Source organism: Anser anser (assembly GCF_964211835.1).
Source record: "Anser anser genome assembly, chromosome: 1".
NCBI lineage: Eukaryota > Metazoa > Chordata > Aves > Anseriformes > Anatidae > Anser > Anser anser.
Window position 1 is genome coordinate 48,148,605 of NC_139720.1, and position 22,636 is coordinate 48,171,240.

General features: G+C 40.1%; 1 protein-coding gene across 21 annotated transcripts in view; it reads left to right on the forward strand.

The window, feature by feature from the left end:
* The window catches only part of NR2C1 (nuclear receptor subfamily 2 group C member 1), a 52,701-nt gene that overhangs the window by 4,436 nt on the left and 25,629 nt on the right, over window positions 1-22,636 (forward strand). For 5 of the 21 annotated variants that reach the window (XM_083807002.1, XM_083806989.1, XM_083806999.1 and 2 more), the window contains 6 exons: window positions 2,523-2,619; window positions 10,180-10,279; window positions 11,759-11,947; window positions 13,503-13,678; window positions 16,752-16,827; window positions 21,454-21,561. In XM_083807002.1, the coding sequence (XP_083663128.1) occupies window positions 16,774-16,827; window positions 21,454-21,561 (162 nt within the window). In that variant the 5' untranslated portion in view covers window positions 2,523-2,619; window positions 10,180-10,279; window positions 11,759-11,947; window positions 13,503-13,678; window positions 16,752-16,773. The other 16 variants (XM_083806996.1, XM_083806997.1, XM_083807006.1 and 13 more) reach the window with 11 other exon arrangements.

Sequence of the window (22,636 nt, forward strand, 5' to 3'; positions counted from 1 at the left end):
CTGGGTGTCAAGAGCCACATAAATATTCCTCAGCTCATCGACGAGGAGAATATTACTCCTTTGAGCCTGCCAACTGTTGTACCATCTTGAGCAATATGGCTTATAGTGTGATAATCCAAGAACAGATCATTTAGGTTCATGTGTTCATTGAGCTTTTTCACATGTGAAGCATCAAGCAGAGTAGTGTCGTGTGTCTTACAAATGTGTTTGGATTCCTTGGCTTAGCCGACGATCCGCAGAGCATTGCAGAACGCTGTTCCAGAGTATCACGAACTCGGTTCAAAACAAGTAACAGAACCTCCTGGCTCTGCCACATTTAATCACAGAGGGATTAAGTGCTTTCCATTTTATGTGCAGATATTTATTAAACAAGCTTGGCATCGGTTGTGCTGAATTCTTAATTAGCATGTGATGGGAAGGGCAGTGAGGCCTCGTTTCCATTTTGAGGTACGGAGCAGCTGTGAGCCCGGTGTGATGACCTGGGCTAAACCAGTATATCCTTAGTTTGTTTTCTGAGGTTTGTTGAAATCATTTATTACTGAAGCAGTATGACTACAGAAAGAGATTAAGGCAGTTTCTTCTAAGAGGGAATTATTTTCTAGCTTGCTTTCCATTCTATTAACCTTTTGAGCTTTTCAAGACCAGGAAGTAAATTTCACATTGCCTTCTGCAGTCATACCTCGTTAGCATGCCTGTACAAAGCTCTTCTGTAGCTATTAGTTCAAATGTGCATCTGATCTTTTACAGGTGTATCTTTCTCAGGTGCATTTGATCCAGAAAAGACCCCTGTATTAACACCTTCCACATGTCTGTGGAGTCATTACTGCAATCATTATGCATTCCATATATATATTTTAATATACGGAGTCAAACTGGTTTGACAGTGCCAGGAAGATAGTTAAACCATTTCAAATTTTATAAGCATTGTGTTTGCAGCAGTAAAATGACTCTGGGTCAGGCTTATGAGTATTTTTTGGAAGTAATCTGGAGATCTCTGGGCTGAATGCATTTTTCACGTGCTGTATCTTCATACCAAATGCAGTCTGTTCTCGTTCATCTGAAGGGTGCTAAAGCAGAATCAAGATAATTTATAGTGGGGCAACTATACCAGTAATAAAATGTAACTGAACAAGAGATGTTACCATTTATACTAAGTGGAGAGTCCAAACATCAAAAAATATTCTTACTGCAATTGCTTTTGACGTCCTTAGTCTACCCTGGTATAATATTTTGGTGTGCTATTAGTCGGAAACTTCCTGCTAAGATAATTAAGGTCGTGTAACTTTTGTCCCAGGAGAAGGATATGAGTTACCCTTTGATGTCTTCTGGGTGTAGCTGTACCAGCAGAGGGATTAGAGGCTGTCAGATCTGCTGGCTGGTCTCATGGGAGTGTTTCCTACCCATTTTTGTAGGAGTAAGCCAAAAGCAAGCAGTTTAAATAGTTCTTTCCTGAGTTATTTTGACAAGAACATTGAGGAAACTACAGCACATACAAGCTGAGGAAGTGGAGAAGAAGAGTGGCTGAGTTTTAGTGCAAGATAATGAACATCTTCCACCGACGCTGTGGTGCATGGAGTACTTAACTAAAGTAGTGATGGAAAACCATGGGTTGTGATGCCAGCTTCAGTGCTGACAAGTTTGGGCTGACACTGAAGACAGTGATGTATTCAAAAGTAATTTTGATTCCTCCTGCCAGGAAGGTTTGCCAGCTTATTTACTAGGGACATAAAGTAATAATAATTTTGTAGGATTTACACACAGAAAGAGATTAAAGTTGCATTTCATTTGTGAGTCTGAAGATTAGAGAGATGCAATAAATGCCACGTAACTAGTAGAAAAGCGGTCTGATGCCTGTCTTCTGTCAAAATGCCTGCTTTTTAGAGGCTTTAATAAATGGGGCTGGTGGACTGAGATTTTAAAAAGAAAATAGTTGGATATATTATCTCTCTGTGGGTTAGTTTCCTAGATTTTTGGAAGTGTTTCCCTCTTTGGTTTTAATTATATGGAAAATATTGTCAAGCACTAGAGAAATAACTTCAAAAACAAATGCAAGGGTTTTACTTGTAAGGTAGATCTAATCAGTGTAAGTACAGCTGCTAATACTTCTGTTACTCTGTACCTAGATGAAGAGAAGAGTCTTCCTGTGTTGGGTATCTACCCTTAAGCAAATGATTTGTCCCTGGCCTCAGAAATTTACTACTAATGACAAAATGTGCAGACAGATCATCATAGATTGAGGGTACAAGGGTACAAAAAGAAAGAAAATAGAGGGTATTAAAGAGAGGTAGTGATCTAGTCATGTTGACAGTCTAAATGTCAGTTTTCCTTAAGCAACACATTTCCTTTAAGGAAAGCTGAAGGAAAGTTACATATTCGTTTCAGGGAGTTTTAGACTGTCTCCAATCTTAATGCTAGATCTGTAAGAAGTTAAAAGAGGTCATTTGGGAGCTTCAGCAGAGAAGTTATTTAAATAAATGGTCGTGGGGCAAAGCATTTCTTACCATTTCTTTTATACCTTGAAGGTTCTGAAAAATGAAGGCAAGAATCCTAAGTCTGATGTGAAAAAGGGAACCCAGTAGAGCAATGAAGCAGTAATTGCAATATTCACTAGTTGAATCGGTGAGTAAAGAAAGTAATTTTTGCAAGAATGTTCAGAAGGAGATATGAATGAGGTAAAAAGTAATCGGTCCGTGTTTGCAAGCAGCTTTTCTTAGTGTCTGATGTATTGGCAGGAGTCTTGGCTCTACTGCTTCCCCATCTTTGACTAATGCTATTAGAGTTTGCAGTTCACTTTTGGATATATTTAATTGAGAAAGGCATTTTAAAGAGGATTCCAAAAGTATTTGCAGCTTTTTTTGTTGTCTTGTAATCTCTTAGAATCCCGGATCTCATCTTTCCTAGTTAGATTGCTCATCACGTTTATATTTCTTTCCTAAAGCTGTCTTTAACTAGTATCTGGATAAAGTTTGGTTTATCTTGATCTGTCTCATTCCCTTTGCAAAACACTCTCAATCAAGAACCCGTCAATTATTTGAATCAATTTACTTTTCTATCTGAATAATAAAAAACATTTCTCATGCTGCCTGATGTGTGCTTTGAAAGTGTGTGGTATAATTTGGACGGGAATGGAACAAAGTATTTTTGAAATCAGGAGGATTTATATTAGATGAAAACACCCTGGATTTTATTTCCAGTTACTGAAGATCGAATCTCAGACTGAGAGACCTATTTTGAATCTTCTGTACTGGAAAAGTAATATTTGTATTAAAGTCCTTAAAGAACATGTCCCAGTTTTGGATAGCTCTGAGTTTAGAATACTTGTTATTTTACATGAATCAGTTCAGCCTCTTGGATTTGTTTGCTGGAGCAATTTCAGGAAAGCTTTCAAAAGGATGAAAGCTGTGCTAAACTTGTAAGTTTATATAATAAAAGGAAAAACAGCTAAAGCATTTTTTCTGTTCAGTTGCTTGCAGGGATCTCTAAAGAGTGATTGTGCACACCTGATGTGAAGTATAACATAGGTACCTTAGGTAAGCGAAAGATGAAGTACAAAGCGCTTCACATCTGACCCAACTTCAGCTTAGAACTTGTCGGTAGCTGCTTCTCCGTGACCTGTCCCGACTCCCCTGTCTCCAGTGTCAAGGTGCACAGCCTGCCAGGTGGTTACTGATCAAAGAGGTAGTCCTGCAGCTTCGCAGGGCTGGGAATGGTGCGTGTCTGATGCCACAGTGAGCTGCATCGGACAGCCGAGCAGGCCAAAACCGAAGGGTACAGTTTCACGGTGCAGATGAACTGAATTAACAGTTCTCTGTCACCAAAAGTGGGAAGGGAGTTCTTCCTCCTTCCTCATCTTCCTTTTTTCTCCCTCTCCTGACTACGAACCACGTGTCCTCTTGCCTGCTGTGGAATGAATCCAATTGCAAACTAAATTAGTTGAGTGTGCTTGCATAACAGATGTTTGGTGCTTTTCTGCTATTTTTCTGTCTTTTTAATGAGTTGAATTGCTTTATCACAGTCAGCAACGCCAGAGCTTGGTCAGGACCGTTTCCCCTGCGTGAGCTGTAATTCTGTTCAAACTGCCTTTGAAACTATACCCTGACTTCACAAATAAGAAAGAGGCTTCTGCCAGTCCAGTTCTTTAAACTGACTGCTCAGAGCATTAGGTGTATACCAGTGTGTAAGCACAAGAAAGAGATTAAATAAAGCAAAAGTGGGGCAGTGGGGTCGGAATGGGTTTCAGCTAGCAATTTTCACAGTTGTGCTGTGACATTAAATGGGGCCTGACAGCTCATAATTTAAGCACTGAAGCTTGTGGACCTTTTGCTAGTGTAGATGCTCAGAATAAAGTCATGTAGTTCATTGGAGGTGATTTAAGATAACACATTTCAGCACAGAGTACAGTCGTTAAAGGTACTGGATTGGTCAGTTAGGTCCCTGGTGGTTAGGATCACTAAGTTGAGGGGGGAAGGAGGGTTGGCAAGACAAAACAAACCAACCCCAAAACACCCATTGCTAAATAATTACACAACGTAAAATGGTATCAAAATACAAGCATAGATTAATCTGTAAATTCTCAAAAATACTCCTTAATTTCACATTTAAAAAAAAAACATACCAAAAACATACAGGAATAATCCTGTAAAATGTATCACTTTTACATTGTATGTAATTAAAGATCGCACTGATTACAAAGGATGTTTGCAGTGGAGGAGGTTGTACACCAGTGTGAGCCATAGCTTGGCTTATGTCACATCAGGTAAGTGAGGGAGGAACCTGATTTTCATTAGCTTATATTGTAGGATGCAGTTGAGGGTGACACTTGCAAATCACGTTTTTTTCTTAATGTTCAGCTCCTCAGTCCAAAATTCAGTTTCCGTTCTGAAGAGCTGTGATGCATAATCAAGGACATCAGTGCAACTCCTGACAAAGTACTCCTAGCTCTCATCCCACCTATAATACACAGATGGGCAAGGTACAGCTGAGCAGTTGCTGAGCATTGCTGTTTGCTGCATGGTGTTTTAACACAAACTTCAGGAAAATGCGTTACTCTTTGGTCATTCAGTGAATTCAGAAGTAGCTCATCCACACGTACACCTGGAGTGAGGAGATGATATGGAAGATTAATTCACTAGGGCATTCCAAGCTATGGGGTGTCTGCTTATAAGAGCTGTTAAAGTGTTTCAAGACTGGTCACTTGCTTCTGAGAATTTGAATCGGTGCTTTACTGGCAAGAGCTGTAGTGGGACTGAGATACTGATGACTAAGGAAGACTAGTCTGCAGGTTGTTCTTGTGTACACAAAGACATTCCACCTGCTGAAGTGGAGCCAGAATAAGATTGTACCTTCATTATCAATGTAGCTTCACAGATCAGGCCTCATGTACATCAGTCTTAAGTCACAGTTTAAAAAAAAAATCCCTATAGGGATATAGTGACATTTATCCATTTTAGACAGTCTTCGATTGTTTACAAGCTTGTTTCTAGCACAAAAGTTTAAAAGTGCAGTGTTACAACAACATAAGTGCACCAGTACACTTACTGCTGTGATAGGACTGTCTTTAACTTTGAGCTTTGGAACTTAATAATTTGCAACTCAAAGCAATTAGTTTCACAGCTTTTCCATAACTGATGCAGCATTTATAAATCAAGCACTTGACAATTCTGCAGTATACCCTCAAAAACATGCGATTACAAGCTCAATACTCTCAGAAACTGAATATGCAATGAAATAAGTAAATAAGTCTTTACCAGAAGGATGGTGCTTCATCCTGGAAAACTCATTTATGTATTTTTTCTTATTTAGCAATGGCTTTGAATGGCAAAATGTCAACATAAAAATGTTAACAGCTAATAAACCATTCTTCTTGCTCAAGTGACAGGTTTTCTAAAAGAACAAGTTCAAGAGGATGATGGTTGCATCAAAAGAGGCTTCAAACTGTTGAGTTCTTATAAGTGCATGAAAATGCAGAAAAACTCAATATATTTTACCAATGCATAAATTATAGTTGTAAATACTAATTAAAAAAATGATTGCCTAGCTCTTTCATGATGTAAGTCATCACTTGGTACTATTTTGAAATGTATCTAGAAATGAACCCACTTAGTGTGTTGAGGATTTTTTATAATTGTGAAGGTACGCCAAGAAATTGTCACCTCAGTAATCCCACCTAACCCCCCAGAATACAAGAAATATATATGCACGTGTATGCACTCACCTCATGCTCTTGCAATTGTAGCTGTTGTATTTTCATGTAATGTTTTCTAGGCAACTGATCTCTGTGTGTGGATTATAACCACTACATGTCAAAGGTGGTTTACTTGATATTTTTACTGATTACCTACATACATTTCAGGGCTGTCATCTGCTCTAAGTTGCCAAGAGCCAACCTCTATTGAGAATTTTTCTATTGCTACTAGAAACACAGTTGCAACAAGAAGGATACTAATGGCTATTAAAATTTCTATTTAAGCAGTAGTGTGAGCTAAGGGAACAACAGATTGTCTAAGCAAACTCAATTTTACGTAGCAACTCTGAGAACAGTAGCATTTGGTTTAAAGGAACTAACTAGCTGCAAAGCAACTCTTTAAACACACACCTCTTGATTCTAGAGGTCATTCTTTTTGTTTCCTACTGCAGAAGTATCCATCTGAGCTGCGGGATGATTTAACTAGCAGCACAGAATCACTGGATGAGTAATTTAAAAGCTTTTATTTCTGTGTCTCAGCAGGTTGGGGATGTTGTTGTAGTTTAGCCCCAGCAGGCAGCTCAGCCCCACACAGCTGCTTGCTCACTCTCCCCAGGTGGGATGGGGGATGCAACTCAAATCGTGGGTTACAACAATTTAAGGGTATATCCATCGCAGTCTCCACCCCTCATCCCTTCAGACCAGGCTACAGGGTTTAACGTTGCAGTGAAGTCCTTCTCTTGCCCGTGGCTTGGCTAGCAGCAAGGGGTTCCTGCTGTAGCGTTTCCTGTAACATGCAACTCAAATCAGGGGTTACAACAGTTTAAAGGCCATCACAGTCTTCACCCCTTGTCCTCTTGGACCAGGCCACAGCGTTTAGCATTGCAATGAACTCCTTCCCTTGCCCCTGTTGCAGCCCGGGCTTGTCCATTGGCCACAGTCCCTTAGCGGTGTACCTGCTGCAGCACGGCCTTACCTGCGAGCCTCAGGCCCTTCAGAGGTTTAGCTGCTGTGTTGTGGACTTATCCATGGCCACAGATTCTTCGAGCTCCGCCTGTTCTAGTGTGGACTAATTAGTGGGCCACAGCCTCTTCAGAGGTGTATCTGCTGCTGCATGGTGTGATCCACAGCCACAATCACACAGTACACAAGGTGTACCTGCTCTGGTGCGGCCTTTTCCATTGCCCACAGCCCCTTCAGACACCTGCTGTGTTGTGGTCTTATTCACGGCCACAGACGCTACGAGGTACTGTGGCATGGCCTTGTTCACAGACATGGAGACCACAAGGTGTACCTGCTGCAGCATGGACTTCTCCATGGCCACAGATGCTTCAAGGTGTACTTTGCTCTAGAGTGGACTTACCTGTGGCCACAGATGCTTCAGGGTGTACGTACTCCCGTGTGAATTCATTCACAGGTCACAGTCCCTCTCGACTCGTCCCAGACTCGAGTTCAGTCTGGAGTTGCCGCCTGTCCACTACAGCAGCACAGGAACAGCAGCGATGTTCTGGCCGTGGGCCAGCCCAGGCTCATGGCCGTAGCTGTTATCAAAATGTTCCTAGCACAGCAAAGCAAAATGATAAGGAGCAGAGCAAATGGTAGAAGCAAAAGCAGCCACTAATAAGCACTGGATTCTGGCATACAGGAAGGCAGGCACGCCCCATAGCAAGCACAGGAGCCTGCCAATTAGCAGCTAAGCAGCTATAACGTATATAAATTTGATCTAGCGCACTCCACACTGAAATCAAATCTGTCAGTCATCTCAAACCCTTTGGGGCCTACATCGGGTGCTGTTGTGGTTTAACCCGGCTGGCAGCTAAACACCACACAGCCGTTCGCTCACCCTCCCCCCTCCCTCTCTGGGATGGGGGAGAGAAACGGGAAAGTGAAGCCTGTGAGTTGAGATAAAGACAGTTTATTAAGACAGGAAAATAATAATAACAATAATAATAATAATAGTGATAATGGTAATAGTATTAACAATAATAATGTGTAAGAAAACAAGTGATGCACAATGCAATTGCTCACCACCCGCTGACCGATGCCCAGCCTATTCCCGAGCAGCCGGCCCCCCCACCCCGGCCAGCCACCCCTATATATTGTTTAGCATGACGTCAGATGGTATGGAATACCCCTTTGGCCAGTTTGGGTCAGCTGTCCTGGGTCTGTCCCCTCCCAGCTCCTGCTGCACCCCCAGCCTGCTCGCTGGCAGGACAGAGCAAGAAGCCGAAAAGTCCTTGGCCTGGTGTAAACACTGCTCTGCAACAATTAAAACATCAGCATGTTATCAGCGCTCTTCTCATCCTAATCCAAAACATAGCACCCTACCAGCTACTATGAGCTACTTAACTCTGTCCTAACTGGAACCAGGACAGGTGCCAAGAAGGACTGGTGCGGTTTAGCCCTGGCAAGCAGCTCAGCCCCACACAGCCACTTGCTCACTCTCCCCAGGTGGGATGGGGGAGAGAATCAGGAAGGTAAAAGTGTAAGAACTCACGGGTTGAGGTGAGGACAGCTTAGTGGGTAAAGCAGAAGCCGTGCAGAAGCAAAGCAAACCAAGGAACCCATTCGCTGCTTCCCATCGGCAGGCAGGTGCTCAGCCACTTCCAGGAAAGCAGGGCTCGTCACGCAGAGCGGTTCCTTGGGAAGACAAACGCCATCACTCCCAGCGTCGCCCCTTCCTCCTTCTTTACCCCAGCTGTATTGCTGAGCATGGCGCCACACGGTGTGGGACATCCCTCTGGTCAGCCTGGGCCAGCTGTCCTGGCTGTGTCCCCTCCCAGCTCCTGGTGCACCCCCAGCCCCTCGCTGGCAGGGCAGCGCAAGGAGCAGGAACGGCCTTGGCTCTGTGCGAGCACTGCTCCGCAACAACTGAAACCATCCGTGTGTTATCACCACTGTTTTCATCAAAAATCCAAAACACAGTGCTCTCTCAGTCTCTATGAAGAAAATTAACTCAATCCTGGCCAAAACCATGACAGATGTATGTAAGATGTATACTTCAAGCTCACAGCTGGTGAATTCATGACTCTAATCAAGAATTTATGTAGTTTCAAGATGAGTTTCCTTCTTATTTTTGCAATATTTATAATCACTTGTAGGTAAAAGAATATATGGATGAGTTTGGTTTTTTTTTTTGAGATGCACTATAAGGTGCACGAGGAAGCATTAATATTAAAACCAACATTCTTAAAAGCTGTCCTCATGTGGTGGTTGAAACCCATAATTATGGACACTTAAGTGTTTGTTAGGCTTTTTTGATTTTTCTTTTTTTTCTGAGAGCTGTACCATGTGCAAGTCATTCTCTAAAGATTATAGTTGTTGAGAAAAACCTTGAAAGTTTTGAATGGAGAGATGACATTCTTGAAGTCTAGAAAAAGCTGTGTTTGAAAACTCTTGTAAACACAGATTTCTCTTTCTTTGTTCTGAAGAATCACATCACAAATAAAATCTTTTGGACCATTAAAATTCTTCTGAGTGGGGAAAGGTAGTAGCATCAGTTGTGTAAGGAATAGTAATCTAGTCAGGCTTATAGAGTCCATTGTAATTTCATTAGGTTTTTGTTTAAAAATCATCACCTTTAAAGCAGTTTGGTTTTTAAACAGTTTGTCAAAGGATTTTCTTAACCACTGTCCCTTGGCTTTTCTTCAATTTTGCTCATTTTTAGGGCATTTAGACTGTATTGCTACAGTTGAGTACATCGTGGTGGTTGTGATTGCATAACACACAATTCTGTTCCAAATTACTTCCTACTTTTTTATCATCTGCAATTTAGAATTCCTGCCAAAATAATGTGTCAAGACAGAATCTCTTTAAGAGAACCTCTTCCCCTGCTCTTAAGAGTAAAACAGAGTATACTTATGTTGCTTATAGTGCCAGGAATAAAGGAAGTCTATGGCCACTTCTGGATTTGGGAGAGCTGAATATTTTCAATATTTTATTAGCTCTGTTTGATAACACTGAATTAATAATGTAAAAATACCTCTCTCTTACAGCCTTTCATCTTGCTCACAAGAGAGGGATCCTGTTACAGACAGGTGTTAGCCCCAGTACAGAATTCTGTCGTAACTGGTGCAAATTCTCGCCATGCTGTTGGTGAGTATTTGACAGTATGGCCAAAAACATGAAGTCCACGCTTCACATTATCTGAGGTGACATATCTTTAAATAGAGACATCCACACCAAATCATCACCTTTGCTTATCAAGTACTTCAAATGCTCTCTTCTTGGAACTCAGTCAACAAAGAGAAATTGATACGAACTCCTACCACCCTCCCAAAGAGTGTGCTACCCTGAAGACATGTCTTTTTCAGGATACAGTCAACACCTCTTATGTTAAATACAGCCTTTAACACTAGTGGGAGTTCTCCTCACAAGTATATAACATTTTGCATATACATAGCTCAGTAATTATGCTGCTTTTTCAGAGCATGCAGGTGTGGTGGTCTAACACCAGTAGGTAGCTAAGACCACAGCACCACTCTCTACCTCCCCCTCCTCAAAAACACAGGCGAAGAAAATATGAAGAAAGCTCACGGGTGAAGATAAGGACAGGGAGATCACTCACTGGTTATTGTCATAAGCAAAACATACTGGAGCACTGAGAACTAAAGCACACTAAAAATACCTTCCTCCCCATCCCCTGCTCCTGCGTGGGCTCCTCTCCACGGGCTGCAGCTCCGGCCCGGGGCCTGCTCCTGCGGGGGCTCTCCATGGGCCGCAGCCTCCTCCAGGCCACATCCACCTGCTCCACCGGGGGCTCCTCCACGGGCTGCAGCGTGGAGATCTGCTCCGTGTGGGACCCCTGGGCTGCAGGGGGACAGCCTGCTCCACCAGGGGCCTCTGCACAGGCCGCAGGGGAACTGCTGCTGTGTGCCTGGAGCACCTCCTGCCCTGCTGCTGCACTTCATTTGGGGTCTGCAGGGCAGCTTCTCACTCCTCTCTGTCCCCGCTGCTGTAGCACAGCATTTTTTCCCTTTTGTTAAATCTGCTGTCAGAGGTGCAACCAGCATGGCTCACTGGCTCAGCTTTGGTCATTGGTGGTTCACTTTTGGAGCTGTCTGAAGCTGGCTCTTATGTGACATGGGGCAGCTGCTGGGCTCTGCTCACAGAGGCCACCCCTGCAGTCCCACACTACCAAAACCCTGCCACTTAAACCTGATACAGCAGGTCAGTCTGCTTGTCAGCCTATAGAACATTATATTGGCCATGAAAGCACAGTTTTTTTCTGGGTGTCAGCTTCCCTGGACTTTCTGTTGCAGAGCCATTTATTTTCCCGAGCCTTGAGATTACCAGAAAACTCTGAATATTCTCAGTTATTTGGCCATGCAGATTGAGCATACCAGTTCTGGTTTTGGTATCTGATAAGCTTCCTTGTTAGAAACCAGATCCATTTATCTTTCTGGGAGAGAATGTTCTCCCAGCTGAGCTTTCCTGTATTTGGCCGGCCAAATGGTGGCAGGTGAATAGTACTTAAGAGAAGCTATGCTACAGAAGTGCAGAATATACTAATGTGTACTAGGAATGACCTCAAATTCTTTGCCAAGTTAATGATTTTTTGTGTGTCCTCAACAGTGGCATGTATTTCATTTTAAATAATTCCTGCACATTGGACTTTTTGGACACATTGGACTGTGAGAAATCTCAGACTCGAGTTCATGGAAGAACTCCAGTTTATGGTTTGCTCAGGAGTCTGCCCTGTGAGTGCTTCAGCAAACTTTATGGAAGTCGATGAAGGAAGCAATCATAATTCAAAAATAACAAGTAAGACAAGTCAAAAATTGATTAAATTCAGGTCGCCTTGTTAAGGTGAGAACAAAGTAAATGGAGAAATTCCAGTTACTTCAAAAATCTGAAAAGAGAAGGACACTATGGCTGTAGCTACATGAGGTGAGCTGGGGGCTGAGGGGGACAGTGGGACAGGCAGGGTCATGCTGTCACCAACACGGACAGAGCCCTTCAGCACCACCAGCACCACCAGCAGGGGACGGTGGCAGCGACTGGAGGCAGTTACAGATCAGGGATCGCGAGGCAGGTCTGCGGGGGTACAGCTGGGTGGGGGTAAAGCTGGGAGGCTGAGGCTGTGGGTGAGGATCATCGAGGTGCTTGCCTACCTGCAGCACGGCTCATACACGGGCCCAGGGTATGAGGTTAGGTGCAGTCTCCAAGCCAAGTGGGGGGGCCACGTCAGGCTTGTCACCAGTCTGGCTCACGCCACAGCAGTTCCCCAGCAGTTGGTCCAGGGCTGCTCGAGGGGGCTCCATCTTAGGGCTGGCAGTGGGCACCGGCAGCCAGGCCCCTCAGGTGAGGGGAGGAGATTGCAGAGTTTCTTGAGGCAGTTGCAGTCCTGACACATGGGGGATAAGCTTATGGTTCTAGTCGGTATCCAACTGTAAAGTCCAACATTAAAGTTGATTTTAAGGATATCAGTGACTGAAGAGAATAAAGTTTTGTTCACTTTGCATTGTACAGAGTGAAAAATAGCTCCTACAACATTGAATAATTGATGATCATTTGATAAAGATATTACAGTGCTTTAATAGTTACATTCTTCTTTGAACCAGGATGACAGACTTCTCACCACTTTTAGCAGTGTTGCATCATGTTTGATTCAGTTGCCCGGAATCTTAAGAGTATTTCTTCTATGCATATGAAAGTAGTGAGCATGGTCAACTGAAGTTTGCAACACACAAAATGACTAAATAAGAGCGCTTTATTTTTTAATTTGGTAATTTCAGACTTTATAAAATAGAACTTTTCTGTGTATATATGTTCCAGGGCAGACAGCCCTTAACACTGTATGATTCTGTGACTGTAAAGTAAACCGAGCAAATACTTGCATTAAGAAGTAACACTGAAGCTGCAAAAATGTGGAGCAAAACTTAGGTTCCGAACAAAGATGAGCCACTGGTTAGTTCTGTGTTGGGACTTAAAAGGTCAGTATCTACTAACTGGAGGAATAACACCTACTAAGAGGTTTAAAAAAGTCTGTGCAAAAGAGTATTTCACTGGCAGAATAAGAGGGTTAGCTGTAAATAAACTCACCTCTGAAACTTTATAAATGCAGTGCTTTCCTTGCCTTGTTTTTAAGTAGCTTTGACTATTACAGTTCTCATGATTATGAAATATTATCCTTGCTAGAAAAAAGGAGTGGGGCAAGAAGGTAGATCTCTGTCAGTCTCCTGATCCTACAGTACTTTATGTAACTTGTGTACTACGAGTCTCTGCTAGACCACTTCACCATCCTAAGTGTTGCCTTTTTTGTCCTTGGGGATGTATGTTGCTTCTTTTCATCCTCTGTTTCTTGTTTCTTCACCAGGTTCATCCATAGGATCGAAAAATAAAAACTCCAAGGCTCATCTCACAACAGTTTATAGAGCTGTGGGAAAATATGGGAGACTTCGGATGGCTTAAGTGGATGTAAATTCTCTTGCTGTGGAAAACGGTGACCCTACAATTTCACTCCACCACTGGTGCAGGAGTAGCATTTGTATGGTAATGTAACAAGTCAAGTCATTCACTGGGCTGCAGACTAACACAGAATAAAATAAAACTTTGTTGTTGGCTGTGAGGTCACAGATGTACCAGTGCTGGCACCAGGGGGAGGCAGGAGGCTCAGGCCAAGAGGTAGTTAGGGCTAGCCCTTTTGGTGACAAAAAGGATTTGCAGAGGCCAGTAATGAGTCTGCGACATTATAAAGAAAAGACCTTTCCACCTTGTCAAGGCGGTGGACGAAGTAATCATGGAGGCTTGGAGATAATAGATCTCTCCATTTTAAATTTACTCAGTTAGTGACAAAAATATTAATGTGTTGCTAATTTAACTTAAAGTAATTGTATGACAGAGAATCTTTAACTATAATTTTGAAGTGCCACAGATACAGTAGGTAGGATTTTTTTTCTTACTGTCTGAGTCAATTTCTGTAAAATATATTTTTCCAGATACTGCTTCCTGTGCAAGTTCATTATGACTACAAGTTTTTCACAAGACAAACAATAAATTAAGCTTTTCCATTCACTCTGCAGTGTTGTTGATTTCCATGTGCTGCTGATTTGGTGCACCAGCTGTAGCAGTAATTAGTATTCAGTATTCTTGTTAGAACATGCAAATTCTGCAGGCCAAAACACGAAGAGCTACAGAAAAGCATTAAGAAAACTTAAAGTAACCGTAGGCTCTGTTGGTAGATGTGACAAAAATTGAGAATGTCATAAATCATGCTTTGTTACGGGAAGGATTGTAGACCTAGCTTTTCTGATGGGAAAATGATATTGATGTAGTCGAATTTCCTTCAGGAAAACAATGCAGAGAATGCTGTAGACAATGACTGTAGAATGGAAAATGTTACTGCGATCTCAAAAGGCTAACGTAGGGGAAAATGTATTTTCCACTTGTACTTAACCTTTGTAATTACTATTGGTGGATAAAATTGGTTTAAACTGTTCAAGATAAGCTTTCTTGTGCATAGCTATTTAAACTAGACACTCAGTGGAATAAAACTTTAAAAGGAGGTAATCTTATATTGTGTCCTTGAAAACACCTGCACAGTGGACCTCCACCAAGGTAGTCAAAAGATTCTTCACTTAGTTAAGGGGGAATAATTAATGTTCAAACCAAACTGCTTTCAAAATATTTTGAGGTTTTTTTTTTTCCTAATTGCAATCAACTCTTACTGTGCCCATAACTAAGAAATTAGTATGTTTTTTAATTGTAGAATATTGCAGGCAGGAACAGGCCTCAGGAGGTGTCTATTCCAAACCACCACTCAAACCAGGGTCAGCTATGAAATCAGAATTTCAGATTTTTATTTGCTCTTAATTTTTTATTTAATTTTTGGCAAAATATTGTCATATGCGTAACAGTTCTGGTATGTCAAATTGTCACAAAACAGTAAATTCTTCCTCTGAAATAACTCTGCAAACAGTCCATCCGTCCTACCCAAATGTGTCTTTCTTACTCATTGGTTCTCTAATATGCTTTTAAGACTTTTTTCTTTTTTTTAGTAGTACTAATTTCTGGTACAGTGTGCATAAGCAGTGCAATATTTTGTTGCTAGAATTTTACATAGAAGAAGAAGACTTCTGATACATTGTGTTAGCTGACTTGAAAATGTTTCAGTAGTGATTGTGCTGCAGCTCACAGTATGCAGAAGTGGGTTAACAGAGTACTACTGCAAAGATGCTGATACTTGTTAGATCTAAGGAGAGAATACTTTTCAACATAAGTTTCACTCATGTTTTTTGTGAATGTCTGTCATCTTTTGTTTTAATTTAACTAACAATGCAGTATGCTAGTGGACGAGAAAGAATTGTCTACAGGGACCAAATGTTTCTGTACTCTTCCCATCCACATCATCCACTTCCAAAGACTGTGGTTCTTGCCTTAGTCAAAAGATACCTCTTTTTCCAATTATAAGAGCAGACAGGACTTCAAAATGATTTACATTTTTATTTGCAAAATTGATTGAGAAAGGTTAGAGATCACTGGGGTAGGAGACAGTTCCTAGAAGTTCTAGGAAAGTAAAAGAGTGAAAATCAATTCATTTTGTTTGCTATATATTCAGTTTTACTACATATATAACAACTTTCATCAACACTTTTTATATGGTTAAACAGCACTATTCATGCACATAAAATAAATAAATCTTCTATGTTGTGTAAAAAATCCTTTATACTGGCACCATTTATTCATATGTTCATACAGTATGTATGTATGTTGGTATTAAACATGTTCATCCTTCTGTCTGCAATGAGAAAGCTGTATAACCCAAGTATACGGCATATTTGAAGCAAAGTAAATTGTGTATATAGACAAATCCTTTAATGTAAGAGTACAGTCCTGTATTTGTATACAGGTTTGTGTAAGATAATGTTCTTATTACAGCTTTTGTCAGAAAAGTAAGTATAGTGCTTCATAGTTTGTGTCTGTTCCTTTTACAGACTGCCTGGCAAATATTTCTGTATAGATACCCAAACAAATAAACAAGGCATACATCTGAATACTTAATCCTGCTTTAAAGCAGTGTCTGTAAAATCATACAGAATTCTTCTCATGAAGATTCGGACTTCTTACACTGTAACTACAGTATTGATGGGAAACCAAATCTGTTTTTAGGAATAAATATTTTTTGCCTCCCAAGTAGGGCCTCACACAAATTACAAAATTGACCTTCAAGCGCTCCTGTTATACTAAAGGATTAGTATGCATTCAGAAGAAGTTATGGTTTTTGCCCTTGCTTTGCATCAACAAAATTCCAGTTTTTAAGATGTTAATTATGTCTCCGCTGATGTCAGGGCCAATTAGACACTTATATTCCCACAAGGAGCTTATTATTTTGTTGCTCTTTGTGAAAGCAGCAGGGGAAAAACACATCTCTGTGAGTTGAGTTTAAAGACACAGAAGTTTGCAAATAAAAAATAAATTATTAATTTATAGTATAATTAAGCTTTAAATTCTGCAGGGATGTCACCTTCATACAACTAGGAATGTGCTTTACTTACCTGGAATATATTTTCCCCAAGATACTCTTACTATTAGAGATGTTAAGCATCTTCTTTCTTTTTTTTGACAGGAAATTCTGGTGATTAAAGATCATGGCAACCATAGAGGAACTGGCCCATCAAATTATTGAGCAGCAAATGGGAGAGGTACATACATTTTGAGACATATTTAAGAAACTTTGAATATTAAAATGTACAGACTGATAAGTAAAAACCAAAGTTACAAGAGAAAATAAGTTTTAGTACACCCAAAGCTTCAGGAGACCCTCCCATGGAAGACTAGAAGATCTTACTGTGTCCATCTTAAAGTTATACAGCAAAATCTTTCTTGGCCAAAGTTTGCCCCACAGAAATGAAGCTAAAGAAAATCTAGCAGTATTTCCAGTAAGTAACTAGCTGTTCAGCTGTGCCTTTTGGGCCTGTAGTGGTCTTCAGAGAGCTGTCTGGTTGAGCAAATTGCTTTGCTCACTTTCACTTACAAAAAGTGCAATCAAGGGAATTGTCATTATATAGCTTTTACTTCCCAACTAAGCAATTACTTCACTTGTTGTCATTTGTTTTTGTAAGTAAAGGTTTGCCATGCTCATCACTGTAAAATATTTGTTGGTGTTTAGTGTATGTCAGGGGGAAGATCGAATTCTTGTTTCTGCAGACTTCTGTTTTTCTTTTTTTTTTTTTTTTTTGGTACACCTGTGTACAGAATCTGTGTGCTGCAGCAAGACAACTTCCAGAGACGCACAGATAGTTTGCGAGTGTGGATAACTCTATACATACATGCTTATCTAGAAAGTTCCATCAGTAGCACTTCTCTAAATAAGATAGGAGCAGAACAATTATATCTTTTAGCTTGAAATACCCACACTCGGTTTCTTGTCAATATCATACATAGAATCACTTTTCAAGTAATTTTTGTTCCTCTACATCTTGAATTGAAGTAGAAAGGTTGGGGGGCAGGATGGTTAATCTATCCTGTATAAATTCGTGTGGGTTTTGTTATTGTAGCATCTGAGAATTGCTAAGGCTATATCACAAAGGACACTGGTGGTGTATGTGATGTATCATTTTTTTCTTTCTCCCTGTGTTTACAGGTGGGAATGGTGTACCTAGCATAGTTTTGTTCTGTTAATATAATTCCCTGGGGAGGCCTAAGTAGGGCTGTATTACCTGTTTCTTTGTTTGGAAACTGTGGGTTAGTCAAAGCTAGATGATGTGTATGTTCCACTCGGAAAAGAGGATGATGCATTCAAGTGATGGTGTTAGCCTCTGTGAGAGTTGTTCTCAATTTCCTAATGTGATTTCCATGAGACAGTGAGCTTATCTGGTGTCTCACTGCAACGGGAAAGGGAAGGTCCTTTTTCTGTTTCTTACTTTGTAATCAGCTAACTCAGTTTCTCCACCAGCCGATACAAATGGAAGTTTTTCTGCTGGGTTAATGAGTTGAGTAGGATCAGAGAAGCATGAAGCCTAAAGGAGGTGACTGGTAGCCAAAGGAAGAGAGGCAGAGGAGGAGGCAGAGGGAGTGGAGGTGTGATAATGCTGAATCTGTACGCAGGGAGCTGTTGGGCTGTTTCTTTCTTTGTGAAACTGCAGCCTTACAGTTTTCATGGAGATCCTTCTGTCAGCATGTAGGTTAGGATTTGTCCTTTAGTGGGTTTAGTGTTTTACTGTGCCTGAGACTGTCGTTTCTTATTTTGCGATGGTGTGTCTTAAGCATTCCCCAGTCCTCACTTAGCCACTTATTCTCATGCTATGATAAGACTATCATAGACATGTTCATGTGAGTTCTCTTTGTCCTTGTGTGACACAAAGGTAGACAAAACTGGAAAAAAAAATTACAAAAATGGGATAGTGGAGGACTCTTTTTCCCCTGGGTTGTGGTCAGTCTGCTTATCTGGTACAAGGTGCAGCCCAGCCTTGCACAATGCAGATGTATTTAAAAAAACTAAAAAGAATAACCTAGAGCTGTGCAAGGTGGGATTACATAAGTGAAAATTACTGTCAAAGAAGCACACTGCCTGAAAGGTGCGGTCAGCAAGGAAAGTCCGTCTCACAGGGGCTTTCATGTAGTATTTCACATCCCTACCCACCACTGATCTACTAGCTGTAATCTGCTTGGTGATGTGCATACTGGATATGAGCTTTGAAAACCATATTTAAGCTCTATGGAACTTCAGTCTTTTAGCTAGCATTTGTAATTCTCTGAAATGAATGAATAGTTTAAATTGAATTTAAAAGAAAAATTTACATTAGTAGAACATAAGGAAAAACAACAGGTGTTCCCATTCTGAAGAAAATGTAAAGTGCTCCTGTGTTTTATTGCAATATAATAGTCAGGAGAGTTCTATGGTGTGTTTTGATTTCTTTGTAATGTTAATTCTTGATATGGAACATTTTAAAATACAAAATTATCATAAATGATTTTATGATGGCTTTCACAAAAATGTGTTTTTGCCAGTTGGGGACTTTCTTTGCATAAAACCAAAACATTAAAAAAAGAAGGTATAGCCTTGCCTAAGTGGAGCATTGTGCAATGTCTATCTTTTCATACTTCTCATCAGATTTTGCTAAGTGTGAGATAATTCATATTTCTACATGAGAGTCATATTACTTAATTCACGTAGGGAATTTGTTTGTCAAGAACTTACAACAATCTTCTTTCTTTTGTCTGTGGTTCCGTACGCTAGATATGTGGCAGTTTGTTTCCACAGATCTGGCAGGTACCAGCAACAGAGGAAAGTTACACATTTTTCTAAACAGAATCTATCATATACGTACAAAATGTATTTTTTAAACAAATTCTGTGGTTATTCTGATCAGTATTTTTTTTAAACTGCAATAAAAACCTTTATTCTGTATAGAAGCAAAACTGTCAAGCTGACAATATTTTGTGGGGATGATGAGCAGTTTTACTTTATACCACATGTAGATTGCGACACTGTAACTGTAAAGCAGTCCTGGAATACATAGCTTATTTTGTGTAGTTAATACAAGTTCGCATAAAAATCTGATTGCCTGTAAGTCACCCATCGTGCATGTCATTTGACAGAGTATTGCAGAATTTTTGTGCAGCAAAGTACCTCTTTCAAGCTCTTAATGTTGATGTATAGTGGACACTTCTTTCTCCTTTACTTAAGCAAAGTGAATGAATCGTTTAACTACTGAAACTGTTCACATTCTTGAAAAATCCAGTATTTTTGGAAAGCAGTGTTCCAAATGTCTTGGTTTGACAACGATTTCTTTTGATGGTGCAGGCGGCTCTAGTAGTCATCATGTCACCTTCCCCCCCCCCAGCAGCTTAATCCTGCTGTCTCATTTACTCTGATGCATTTGCTTCTGAGCATTGTGGAAATCTGGATTGAAGGTTTGATCTATGCCAAGAACAGCCTATGTTTCTCTTTTGCTGGACTATTTTTTGACCTGCATCAATATCCTATTCCAGATCACTGGATGACTAAACAACCAGGCTTACCTACCAAGCTGAAGGGACAGAATCAAGTAGGTTATAAGAGCTGAGACCGGTGCCAAAAGTAATGCAGTTTGGGGTGAAGTTTCAAAAGCAGTTTAGGTTGATTGGAGTTTGTATTCCTGCTGTAAGGGAAAGTCTTGCCTAGCACTCCTTCCTCCTTCTCTTGCTCACCTCCAGCTGTGTCTTCTTGCCTTTCTTGTGCTGGCGTTACCACTTACATGGTGGTGTGGTTGCAAAGTCAGGAAGCAGATCCAGGAGGAAGAAAAAAGCTCTCGACCAGTCATGAAACAGTATCTTTATGGCACATAGAAGTATATATTACTTAATTTAATCCTTGGGAAAAAGACACAGTTGAATAGTAGCATTTTTAAATGGTGTAGAAGCTAGGAATTATTATTAGTACAGAAACTGCAGGATGAAACATTTTTTGATCTGTATAGTCATGCTGCAAAACGTTTGGGAAGTTCCTGGGGAATGTAAGACAAAAAATTTAGTCTGAAGGTTTCTAAACACTGTGAAGACAAATGACCTTTGTACTACAAAAAGTCCTGCATTTTGGACCAAGCCTCTGTACATAGCAGCTGTACTTCTCATTTTTTGTGAACAAATAATCGAGTGAATAATACCTATATACGTTTGGTGATAGTATGTTAAATTTTTTTAAAATAGTGATAATTATTAAAGCACTTCCACAAACTATCTGAGAGCAGAGGCTTCAATTTGTTTTCAGATACAATGCTTGCTGAATTTGTCCATTTCATTGATCTGCTCTAAGATTCTTGGTAGTTCCCTGGTAGAGAGTTCTTTGGTTTTGGTTTTATTTCTTTGAGGTTCAACAGAACAAAAAAGGCCAATTGCTGTGTTTTCACACCAAAAATTCTCTTGTCACTTTATTTAAGCCGTTAAGGTAAAAATAATGTTAGTTTAAATGTAACACAACTATAATGAAAGGTATCATGTTTAGTTTATGAACGTGAACATCAGCAGTAATAATTCAGAAAATAGTCTAATTGACTGAAGTGGATTTGCCAACAATTGATTGTTTTACTTAGTGTTTCTAAATTTCTAAGTGAATTTCTAAGTGACATGTCATGAACAGAATTTTCTAACTAGCAAAATTAAGCTATTAAATTAGATCGCAAGCATTTGAATTCCTTATACAGCAAGTGTGTCACACTTTTCATAACCTTGTGTAGAGAAGTCAGAAGTTGGTAAAACTTTACAGGAGTTCATCCATTGAATTGGTATATCAGTCCTTAAGGTAATATATCCATTGTCAATCCATTACATTTGTTTATTCTTTCTAGATTACCCATTCCCAAGGAGCTGTTACACAAACACTAATGGATGGGACAGCACAACGAATACAGATTGTACCTTCAGATTCAGGCCTCTCTTTACCACAGCGTATACAGGTATGCTTCATCCAATATATTTTAAAAGCAGTGATGAGCTATTTATTTCCACCAATTTTCATGTATTGTTCTTTTTCATTTGCCTCATGTTATTTGCTAGAATGTAAATATTCAATCCTGGGTGCCAGGGGTTGTTTTTATATAAATAGAAATAAAACATTATTCCAATGCTTTCTTTTTTTGTTTTTACTCCAAAGAATTTTAAGATGTACAAAAATTATAACTGCTGAATAGAATAAAGGTTCCCCCCAATACCGTAATGATACTGCTCTTTAAAAACTGTTTTAAACTTTTGAGATTTGTTAATTCAACTAAGTTGTTGGAGCATTTCTACAATTTGGAGCGGGGATGAGGGAAAATACTGCATTATATTGTTGATACAAGTCTGAGAAGTGTGTTAAAGGATGCTGGGTTTGGGCCATTTCAACCAGTGTTATACGTCTCAGTAAGCTAATTTATAGCCTAGCCAGGTAATAATCTCCAACTCAAGTGAATGCTCTATTTTAAAATTTCCTCTTGGAGAAAAATATTAACCACAGCAGAAATTTTAAAAATATTCTCATACACATGTAGTTGCACACAAAAACACTCCAGTTTGTGAGCCAACTGCTAGTATAATCTTGGTTGCTTTTTTCTTTTCACTCTTCAGTATTTTTCACTGTTTTTTTTCCGTTTCAGTGTATTGCATTCAAGCTTTGTCCTACCTTCCAAGATTCTTCACTAGTGCCCCCATACATGATGTTTTGTTTTGTTTTACCACTGCCTGTATTCCAGTCCTGGTGTCAGCCTTATCTATGCAGTAGATCTTTATTCTTTCAGCTACCTCCACTCCTTTTCTATGCTTTCTGTACAGCTGTAACTTTAATTAATTTGTATTAATCAGTTAACTCATGTCTCTTTATCCTGTTTTCTTCATCAATATCTGTATGCTGTAGTGGGAAGCCATTTAATATAATTTCAGTATCAGGGTCTGAATGTAGGACAACATATATGACCACAAGCCTTTGAACAGCAAGACAGTTGTGTTGATTCAGAGCCAGTGGCAGATGTCTAAACCCCTTTGGAGGGGGTATAG